The sequence below is a fragment of the Mastomys coucha genome, unplaced genomic scaffold, assembly GCF_008632895.1.
Source record: "Mastomys coucha isolate ucsf_1 unplaced genomic scaffold, UCSF_Mcou_1 pScaffold15, whole genome shotgun sequence".
NCBI lineage: Eukaryota > Metazoa > Chordata > Mammalia > Rodentia > Muridae > Mastomys > Mastomys coucha.
This window is the reverse complement of record NW_022196897.1, coordinates 78,078,247-78,089,563: the sequence shown is the minus strand read 5'-3', so window position 1 is coordinate 78,089,563 and position 11,317 is coordinate 78,078,247. Positions and strand designations below refer to the sequence as shown.

Genomic DNA, 11,317 nt, shown 5'->3' with positions numbered 1-11,317 from the left:
ACTCACCCATGAGAGACAGTCTTGTCCACCAGGACAGGGAGCACTCCCCTTTTCCTGAGAGAAGGGTCAGCGACTCTCCTGTCTAAATAATTCTCAACTGACCCATGACCTCACTTAATTCTATGTACCATAGTGGATAGAATTGATTTCTTTCAGGTTCAGCCGAACTCCCCAGGGTGGCACTGCTGATGAGCAGGTCTCTAGAACATTGGGCCCCATGCTAGTTTCTCAGGAGCAAACTCTGGAGGAAGCCTTGTCATCAATGGTCATATGACAGACTAGAGGGTCCAGAACTCTACCATCTGGGTCATGAGCTGGGAGTATAGCAAAGCCACTTGCCTGCTCACCAGCTCTTGGCTAGCAAACAGCTTTGGTCTCAGGTGATGATTTTCGGCAATCAATACGGCTGAGCTGTGACAATGATATCTGTACTTCTTAAAAGTCCTGAGCTAAATACTCAAGCAAGGAGGACACACTTAATCCCATGCATAACTCTGGGCAGGAAACAGTGGGCCCAGCCCTCAGAGGAGTACCCGTGCTGAGGCACTTTCCCTTATTCAGGTGCTGAGAGATTGTTTATCAGCGCTTTTAAGAGATTAAGTTGTCCAAGCAGCAGGCTACTTAAGTAATGAGTCCAAGGGGCCTAGGCGTGTCAGGTGACTGGACAGCACTTTGGCTCACCACACTCACATTCTCTCACATCCTGCTCTGAAGAACACCTAGAGGCTTAATGGTTGAGGAGAGAAAGGGGGCTCCACTGGCGCCTCTGTCTGCAGGAGAGCTGGGTTTCTTGTTGTTCTGAGGGGTTTTGGAGTCCAGCAGGGTCACGGTCAACTGAGCAAACAAAGGCTGAAAGCATGAGACCTGCACTGAGCACTTGTGCAGGGATGGTTAGTGCTCCCATGTGGGGCTTCAAGGAAGGCTTCTCAGGGGAGGAAACGTGTAAGCAGAGAGCTCGGTGATGAAGAATAAATAAAGAAGCTGCAAGTCGGAAACTGAGATGTGGCTCAACTGGCAGAGAGAGGCAGAAGGCCCCAGATGTGATCCCCAGCACTACATAAAACTGGTTGTTTTGCCAGGCAGCAGTGCATGGCTTTAATCCCAGCACTCAGGAGACAGAGGCAGGTTGATCTCTGTAAGTTTGAGGTCAGCCTGGTCTACAGAGTGAGTTCCAGGACATCAAGGACTACACAGTAAAACCTTGTTTCAAAAAAACCAAATAGAGGGCTGGCGAGATGGCTCAGCAGGTAAGAGCACTGACTGCTCTTTTGAAGGTCCTGAGTTCAAATCCCAGCAACCACATGGTGGCTCACAACCACCCGTAATGAGATCTGATGCCCTCTTTTTGTGTGTCTAAAGACAGCTACAGTGTACTTACATATAATAATAAATAAATCTTAAAAAAAAAACCAAATAGATAATTGATAGATACCAACAAAAACACTACATGAGACCCTGCCCCCCCAAAAAAGTAAGAAAGTGTGTGTGTGTGCGTGTGTGTGTGTGTGTGTGTGTGTGTGTGTGTGTTTGTGTACATACACACACACCGTTGCAGGAAGATATTTTCTGAGTCCGGAAGAAAGGCACATTCTCTTAGCCTTCTTAAGTCATTCCTCCAGCCCAGGGAGGATAGTTGAAACAGAATTCCCTGATTTAGGCTTGGTTCAGGGTTTAGTATCAAACTGGAAAAAGCCTGACATGGTAGTGTACCTGACAAAAGCAAGGGGAATACTAGGTCTGAGGGTAACCTAGTCTACAGAGAGTATTCCAGGCCATCCAGGACTACATAGAAACCCTATTTTTAAAAAAAGAAAGAGGGAAAGAGAGAGAGACGAGAGGAGAGAAGTGAAGAGAAGAGAAGAGAAGAGAAGAGAAGAGAAGAGAAGAGAAAAGAGAAGAATTTGGCAAATTTGGCTTCCTAGTCAGTCCTCAGTTTACAGAATCGTGACTTGCAAAGCCTTCACAAGCCGTCCAAGTTTTACGAAGCCTACAGTTTCCAGGATAGTTTTGCCTTAATCCCCCTATTTGAGCGTTCAGAGAGCTGAGCCTGCCAAGGAAGCCTAACAGACACATGTCTCTTTAAAGGAGAGGAGACGAAGCCCCAGCCACGCCCTCTGCTCATTAATATTGAGTTATCGTGAATATTGATGTGGGGGCGTGGCGCCCGGGCCAGCTGGGCTAACCAGCCCGGGGCTCCGGGTTTCAGACTCCGGAAAGTGACAGAAGCCGCTCGGAGGAAGAGACCCAGAGAGATCTCTGCGACTCGGCAGCCACCCATCCTCGGGGGAGCATTGAGCTCCCCCGCCCCCGGCTCCCGCCCGGCCTGGGGGGCTCCTCCAGCATCGGCCCCACCCCCGGGCTCCCCATGGAAGCCAGCTGCGCCCCGGGAGGAGCAGGAGGAGGAGTCGGCTGAAAGCCCACGGTGCTTTCGGCGCCGCTGCCCTAAGGCCCCCCAGCGCCCCCGACCCGCGCCACCCCCACCGCTCCTCCCCCGGGGCTCGCCGGGACCTGCCCCCCGGGCCGCCTGCCCGCGCCCAGCCGCAGCCCGGTGCGGGGATCGCCGCCGCCCTGGAGTGAGGGAAGCGCAGCCCGAAGGGGTCCCCTGGAACCCGGCGCGATGGACGCGGTCTTGGAACCTTTCCCGGCCGACAGGCTGTTCCCGGGATCCAGCTTCCTGGACTTGGGAGACCTGAATGAGTCGGATTTCCTCAACAATGCGGTAAGAACGAAAGGGTCTCGGTTCCCCTTTGCACACAACTCTCACCCTTCTCCGCAGAGAGCCCAGATCCCCGCAAAGACCCGCAAGAGCCAAGGAGGGGGCTCAGCCCAGGATACCCTGGATGGACACGTGCTTAGGGCTTTAAGATGGGGCGACTAGATCTCTCGACGCCCCTCTTAGACCAGGAGCCTAGAACGTAGACTCGCAGCTAGCGCCTCACACCACTCCTGGGGACTCAATCCAAGAACACGTTGGCCTCTAGCTTCTAGGGGAAGGGGGCAAGGAGGCGTAAGGGGCCTCCGAATCGCAGACAGGAACTAACGAGACACCAATCCCTACCCCACACCACACATCCCGCGCGCGGCATAGTTAGCCATAGTCTTCCATCCGCCCTCCACCCATCCCAAGGTTCTGGGACCAGATTGGGCGCAAAGTAGAGGAGCTCTTTCCTGCGCCCTCTTTAGGGCCTCGGTGGCTCTGAGGCTGTATCTCCGCCTGGGGGCGCACAGGGGAGCTTTCGCAGGCCAGAGGCCGGAAGCTTCTCGGGGGTCAGAGGCCGACCCAGATACCGCGCCAGACCCAGAAACTGAGGAACACTGCTCTGGCCTCCCTCCCGGGAAGGCAATTGAGGGTGGTGGGTCAGGGAAGCACCGGGTGACGGTTCAGAAGACCTTTTTTTTTTCTCTTTCAGTACTCTCTTGGCCACTGTGCTTCCTGTCCCTAAGTTCCCTGTGGCTCTTGCTAACTCTCTGTAGCTTCATGACTGCTCCCGGCTATGAAGTTGTCTTCCTTCTCTCTCTTTTCCCCTTCTTTTCTAAGGAAACGTGGCTCTCTCTTCTTTCCTTTCTCTTTCTTTCACTCGGGCTCAGCCCTAAACACTTGATGGAGGAGGGGCATGGCTGACAAACAGAGATGCAGAGAGAGAGAGAGAGAGAGAAGAAATATGGGCTGTTTGGAGACTCTTCCGGGCAGGAACCCACTGTCACCATGGAATGAACCACATTTCCACACTTGTCACCCCTCCACCCCACCTGTGGAAGCCAAGCACATGGGGTCCCCACCTGTTCGTCTCTACCTCTTAGACTAACAAAACATTAGCAGACAAAGATCAAGTCCTTGAAGGACTTAGATGTCCTTCATTGAGTGTCCCACTTAGCTTGATTCATGTCATCATAAGTCAGGGAGTCATGGGGTGACAGATCTCCCAGGCATTCTCAAGCAGCATGTCCTGACCTTGCTGTCTGAAACAGGTTGTTCAGATCTTAGTCTTCTACATCAGATCGAAGGAATTAGGAGAGATGCTCTGTCTTAGGAGAAGGCAACTGTGGCCTCATCCTGCCTCTGTTTCCCTTGTGAGCATGGGCCATGCCTGTCTTTCCTTCCCCCTCAGGCCTCCATTTCATGATCTGTAAAATGGGGGAAAGTGGGCCAGTGCTTCCTAAGGATGGTTCTAGATGTTTCCCAGGAGTAAAACAACAGCTTTCTGAGGGACCACATAGCTCTCTTGGAGCAGGTAAAAGATTCTGCTCAGAGGGAAAGAGGTTGGTTGGGGCCCAGGCTCCTTGGAGCCCAAGGGGACAGTGCAGCTGGGGACCGACTGAGCTGAGCTTTCTTCTCAATGAACTCTGCAGCCTGCTCTGCTCTGCAGCTGCTCCTCTGGGCCTTGCTCCAATGCAGGAAAGAAGGCCTGATTCGCAGTGGGACACCAGGAGGGAATGCCCAGCTGGGGCCCTCTGGCCCTCATCTGGACCAGGGTTGGATAGTCATGGGGAAGAGGTTTCTAGGAGTAGAGGGCTCCTCTCCTGGCTAGAACATGGAAATTCTACATCTGGCTCTGCTTCTGCCACCAGCTAATGGAGCTGTTCACGTAGACTTGTGTTCTTCAGGCCTTTGATTTCCTTATCTGTAATAGGAGAGCATCTTTCCCTGTAACATTATTGTAAGGATTCGGTTAGAAGATTAACAGAAAGATGATGTAGATTAAGGCCTGCCAAGGAAGAGACCTGACTTCTTCCACGCACTGAATGCAGGAGACAGAAAACACTTGCTGGAAGTTGCTGAGTGATTTTGAGTGAGTCCTGTTCCTTCCCTGGGTCTTCTATTTCCAAAGAGAGGGATTTTGGGGATGAGGGTGGGAAGGATGTGTCTACATGGAAGAGGAAAAGTTGTGTCTTCACTGTCCTTAAAAATCCCCAATGTTGACCGTTAAAGCTACATGGAGACTCCATGTGCCCGCCATTGCACTAAAAGCAAACAGCGAAAGCCAGTTTGTCCTGATTGTAGCTGAGAAGACTCACATGTCCTTTGCTAGAGACAGGGACAGAGCACACACAGTCTAGCAGGCGTGCCTGCAGGTATCTAGTGCTGGCGTGGCCTCTGAGGCCTTCTTCCTGTTATGAAGATGGTGCCTATGCAACTTTAGAGACCCCCCACCCCTTAGGACAGAACAGTGTTCCTTCTTCCCAGAGGCTCAGGGCTTTTCCTCCTCCAACCTCCGTGCCCTCCCACAGCTCCGAAGTGACTGTTCTTCAGCTCTCTTGCAGTAGTCTATGGTCCTGTCAGCTCTGTGCGTGCAAAAGAGTCTGGACTCAAATAACTGGAATGGAAGAAAAGAAGGAGAGAGGGTCTGTGCGTGTCTTATCTCTCTCCTCTGGCCAGGAGAAAGGGACATCTCTGGTTTCTCTCCAGGGAACTGACTCAGGATTCCAGAGAAACCCCAGCTGGGAGGTGTGGGGAGGAGGAAGAAGGGGAGCAGGGAGGGGGGGTTCTGTTGTCTCAGAGGGGAGCAGCAGGAAGTTGCAAGGATGTTTGCTCAACACACCCATGTACCTCTCAGCAGCTGGGAAGGCCAGGTGTGGGGATAAGGGGACCCCAGGACCAGCCCAGAGGAGGGGTTTGGAGGGAGGTAAGGCTGATCACTGCTCCCCAGATTCCCAGCCTGACTTCTGCACTAATGCTAAAGTGGAAAGTCAACAGGCCCCCACCACAGCCTTTAGAGGATTTGGGAGATTAGAGAAGTATGTGTGTTTGGATGTCTGTGTGGGTGGGCTTTCTGCAAACCCCCCCCCCGTGTGTGTGTGTGTGTGTGTGTGTGTGTGTGTGTGTGTGTGTGTGAGTGCATTCTGACCAAAAGAACCCACAAGAAAAAAAGAATAAAGAAAAACTCATTGGGAAATTAAAATCTCAGAGCTGTGGTTCAATAGGAAGAGCTCCTCAAACACTTGAGTTTGATGTCCATGGTTTGCTTATTTTTACTTTTTTCCCCCCTCTCCCGACTTTTAAAGAAACAAGCTCCTGAGAGCCAGGGGCTTCATCTGCCTCCTTTATCCCAGTGCCGGGCAGAGCTCCATACAAAGTGTAGGTCAACCATTGACAGATGCATAAATGAATGAATGAGGTCCAGGTCAGACTCCAACTTTTTAAAATGTGGCTATGTTATGTGGTAGGGCATGCAGGGGTGTGCTCGGGTGTGTGAGGGTGAGAGAACTGCCTCCTCAGAACCACCACCTTCCTCTTGAGATTGTCTCTCCCTGACCTGGAGCTCACTAAGTAGGCTAGACTGGCCCACCAGCCCCAAGAATCTGCCTCTCCCCAGCTCCCCAGCACTCTGATTACAATTGTGCGCTCCTGGGTGGGTTCTGGGGATTGAACTCAGGTCCTCATGCTTAGGTGGCAAAGACTTTAACTACTGAGCCATCTTTCTAGCTCCCTAGCCTCTGTAAGTTTTAGGGAGAAAAGTAGAGGGTGCTAAGTTCACCTGCTCCCAGCCATCAGAGTCCTGCAGTGGGTGTTGCTTCTGGGCTTTACAGAGCCCATCACCATGGTTTCCGAAGAGTAGGCACTGCTAGGAGGCATTGCCAATAGTCTGCCCGAGGCCCCAGTCTCGTACAGCCTAGAGTTGGTTGGACCATAGGGAATTTGAACCTGTGGCTCTTGAACCAGGCTTTGAGCCTGGGTCTTCTTCTGTTCCTTCTTTCTCAGGCAATTCTGTGTCCCTTATACCTGTGATCGGCCACCTAAGACTGTGGTCCTCTTGAGTACTACTACCTCAGGCCTTTGCACAAGCCATTCCTGCCACTTACAGTGCTCAGCCTCAAATCCTCCCACTCCTGCATCCCACTCTCAGCTCAAATGCCTGGGCCCCCTCTGTGTTCTGTGCCCTTCCTTTTGGTTTCTTCATGGCCTGAATCACAGTCTGCAGCTGTTTTATTGACTCTTTATATATTTCCTCCATGAAGAAGTTCCATAAAAGCAGAGGCCATATCAATTTTACACATTGCCATCAACCCTCAGCGTAGTACTGTGACGCAAAATAGGCACCGGCCATAGTAAAATTCTACAATAATGCCAAATCCAACCGACCATTTCCAAATTATGTAAAACACAGAGTCGTATCTTTGTAGAGTCAGTGAAAAGGGATACATTTCAGGCAGATGGACCTGTGATCGCAAACAGCAAGAGTAAAGGTTACACAGCAGACTGAGAGAGACCCACAGGCACATAGACCTGCCCACTTTAACTGAGACCGAGCCTGAACATGAGGCAGAAACATAGGTTTCTTCACACTACAGAAGACTTTGCTCTAGCCAAGGATTTACTATATTTGTAAAGAAAATTCTTTTAAGATAAAGTAAAACTGTTTAAAAAAAAAAAAAACAATGAGAACGAACCAAGCTGAGTATTCAAGAGGCATGCAAGAAATTCCAGAAAGGGCCCTGGAGCCTCAAGGTCCTGACCTGGCCAACCCGGAGGGTGTTGGGGATGCCCACAGAAGCCTCGCCTGCCCCTAAGCCTTCCTGCATCTGCCAGAAAGCTTTTTTTTTCTCATTCACTATATATATGTTCATCCCTTCGATGGTTTGGGATTAGAGAGGCATGTTGGCAGATCCCAGGGTTACTTCGTGAAGGAGACCCACCCAGGTCTAAATCTCTACCCATCAATAAATGAGAAACCAGGAAACAGATAGAATGGATACCATGCTCTGCATGGCTCCCTAGATTGACCTAACTGCAGCAGTCAAGAAATTAAGAAATGATGGGTACATGTGTCCATGTAGATACAGAAAAGCTGGGCTCCAATGGCTCGGCTCTCTGATAGAGAAGCAGCAGTGTCCTAGAAACTCAGTGTATTTATTCTCTACAGTTGTGCAGAGAAGCAGAGTCATCGCATACAGATAAACAAGGAGTCCGGCTTATTATATACAGCTGAACAGGAGGCAGGACTATTATACACAGCTGAACAGGAGGCAGGACTATTTATTATACACAGCTGAACAGGAGGCAGGACTATTTATTATACACAGCTGGACCGGGCGCAGGCTTAGCTAATCTTCTTGTAGGGGAGCAGTCTTCAGGCTGCAGACATCCAGGGGAGAGTAAGCTACAGTTTTCTGCATACACTATCAACATTTGAACTCTGGCCTGAGGAAGGCTTTGCCATCCCTCTGAGATTCACCTGAAGAAGAAGCCTTTGTCACTCCCATGGGGCTGAAGCATTTGAATCCTTGTCATGGCCATACCCATGCCAACAATACACATTCACCCAGGACTACCTTGCTTCCTATACTGGACACTGGTTGATACCATAGCAGAGCAGACACTTTGCAGGGCCTGAGGACAAGTTAGAGGTTTTGCAAGGTTTCTCCAAGGTAACCTTGCATGCTCTCCCCAGTGTCTTCCACACCTGGTGGTGAAGGCTCAATTGAGAAGCATGTCAGCGGGCAGCACCATCACTGTCTCCTGTTTGAGCATCCAACCAGCATCCCATTCCTTGTGCAGACGAGAGAAGGAGACTCAGAGAGGGTGTACAACTCTCTCCAATCAAGAGCGCTCCAGGGAATCTGAGAACAGAGAGAAATAGCCAGAGGCTAGCTCCCTTGCTTTCTTGTTCTGGTTCAGACTTTGTTGTGTATCCGAAGAGGTCTGCCTGCATTCTCCTGGAGGCCATCCTTAGGGTACTGTGGATACCTGGAATTTTAGATACACAGCTGGAGCCCCTGGACAGGCCTCTTGTCCCCTCTCTTTATGTCCATGCTGGGTTCTGTTTTCTATAGGACCACAGAGAATTCCTCCCAACTTAGTCCTCTCCACCTCCTGCCATCTCTATACCCAGGACCTCCTGGTGCATCTCTCTGGGACCTGGCTTGCCCTTGAACCTCTCTCCAGAAAACAGTTCCAGATGTTGGAGAACAGGCTGTTCTTCTGGAAGTCTCAGCACTCCAGGGGGGGCGGGCAGGATGGAGGAGGAAGATTTGGGTGGAGTTGAGTGAAGACTGTGAGCATTGCTTTGGCTGGAAGTCTGTATAACCCCCCTGAGCAGACCCAGGGAAGCCACAGTCAATGGCAGGACCCTGGTCCAGGAGCAGGAAAAATGTGGAGGTGGGGATGTCTGAATCAGAAGCTGGGAGGAATAGAACATGATCCCGAACCTTGACCCTCAGAGGAGTGTTTCCCTGCAAAGTCCTAGGTTCCTGAGAACTGGACATACCATATCATCAATGAGTTTGACTTCACTGAGTTGTGAGTGGATTTCCCTGTGGCCAGGCTCAGTCTGCTCCTCCCCCAGCTCTCCAGGGACAGAGCACTCAATGATGCTTCCTTGGCCCTTGGCTGTTGGCCCAGAAACCATTTCACCCTTCACAAAGAGGCTGACACATCTAAGCAGGGATGTGTGGTCCGACAAAGCAGCTGGACAGCAGCAGCCGCTCCCTGCTTCCCCTTCCAAAAGAATAACAAAAATGAAAGCAGCAGAGGCGAGGCAAGAGGCAGGCCCTTAAGGCTCTCCTGGAGAGCCGGGAGGCAGTTCTCAGGCAGGGACTGCAGGGCTTCACCAGCGGGAAGCCAGACTCAGCCTGCTCCTGTGGGCTCTGCTCTGCCTGGACCTCCTTCATCCCTCTGTCACCTCATTCCTCAACTTACTGTGTGATCTCAGGCAAAGCCCTTTCCCTCTCTGGGCCTTGACTTCCTTATTGCTAAACACTAAGGGTTATCGGAAGGCAGAGGGTCATTCATTAATTCCAGCCATTCTCTAGTTATAGTTGTAATGCTTAGGAGGCATTTATTTACAATATAGGCTGACAGAAGGATGCGTGGGTGGGGGCTTCATGGATGAATGGAGAGAAGAGTGGATGGGTAGTTGGATGGGTGGATGGATAAGGAGAAGATGGGAAGAAAAGAGTAAAGATTATTAGGAAGAAGAGGAATGAATGTGTGGGTGGGGGAGGAAAATGGGTGCAAAGAAGGGTTGCGTAGGGCAGCAGTGAAGGGAGAATAAGTCTGAGAAGGATAACCAAGGAAAACACTCTAAAACTCCCAACTTCGGTGGTCCTTCTTCCAAAAGTATATTCGATTCATCCATTTATATATGCATGCATTCATTCAAGTGCTGAATCATATGTCTCATCTCAGCTGCCCATTTTATTATGATGATCTTTGTGTGTGCATGTGTGCTACATGCATAGATGTATGCATGTTCACATTTGTGTGTGCAGACATGTATGGCTATGCATGCACACGATGTGTGTGTAGAGATCAAAGGTTGACATGGTGTGTCTCCCCCAACCTCTGTCCACTTTAGTTACTGAAGTGTGATCTTTCTCTAAACCCAGAATTCACCAGGCCACCTAGCCAAACTAGCAAGTTTGTCTCCACCTCTGGAGTGCCAAGGTTACAGGCTGGCCACCCCACCTACCTGACTCTCATGTGATTGCTGAGGCTCCCACTCTGCTCTTCACACTTGTGCAGCAAGTGTTTTATCCACTGAGTTCTCTCCCAGCCCCCATGATGACTTTTCTAATGTGAAATACTGAGAATACAGTAATCCATACCTGTGGACTCTATAGGATAATAAAATGAGCTATCTGGGAATTCACCAGACACCATTAGTGCTCTAAATATCATGGTCTCCAAAACTGCATGGGTTTGGGTGAGAAGCAAGCGTAACTCTTGAGCCCGCTCACTGTGGACAGATTCAAACCCCAAAAGTCTTCAAACAGGGCTGGGAATGAGGCCCAAACTATATAGACTTCAGGTCCAAACCAGGTGACAGGGCGGGGCAGGCCTTGGGCAGCTGGACTATGCCTCCTCCTCCTCCTCCTCCTCTCCCTCTTCTTCTTCCTCCCCCTCTTCCTCCTCCTCTTCTTCTCTTCTTTCTCTCTCTCTTTCTTTTTTTTTCTGGTTTTTTTGAAACAGGGTCCCTCTGTGCAACAGCCCTGGCTGCTCTGGAATTTGCACTGCAGACCAAACTGGCCTCGAACTTTCAGAGATCCTCATGCCTCTGCCCACTGAGTGCTGGGATTAAGGGCATGAGCCACCATGCCCAGCTCAGACTTCTTTTCTTCATGCTTATAGTGGGAAAGATGGTCAAAAGTAGGGTTCTCATGAAAACTCAACTAGAATGTCTCCCTCCTTCCCTCTCTCCCTCCCTCCCTTTGTCTCAAGTGTACATGTGTGTATGCCATGGAGCACATGTGTGTGCATGCTATGGGATACATATGAAGGTCTGTGTGTGTGTGTGTGTGTGTGTGTGTGTGTGTGTGCCGTGGGGTCAAGCACCCTTACCAGCTTAGCCATCTTACTGGCCCCCAACTAGGAATTCTT

The 11,317-nt window shown here is 50.6% G+C and overlaps 1 protein-coding gene across 1 annotated transcript in view; it reads left to right on the top strand.

The window, feature by feature from the left end:
• Nucleotides 1-2,189: 2,189 nt before the first annotated feature.
• The window catches only part of Creb3l1 (cAMP responsive element binding protein 3 like 1), a 40,791-nt gene continuing 31,663 nt past the window's right edge, over nt 2,190-11,317 (top strand). Inside the window, exon 1 of the mRNA XM_031371057.1 lies at nt 2,190-2,719. Coding sequence (XP_031226917.1) covers nt 2,618-2,719 — 102 coding nt within the window. The 5' untranslated portion in view covers nt 2,190-2,617. The remainder of the gene's footprint in view (nt 2,720-11,317) is intronic.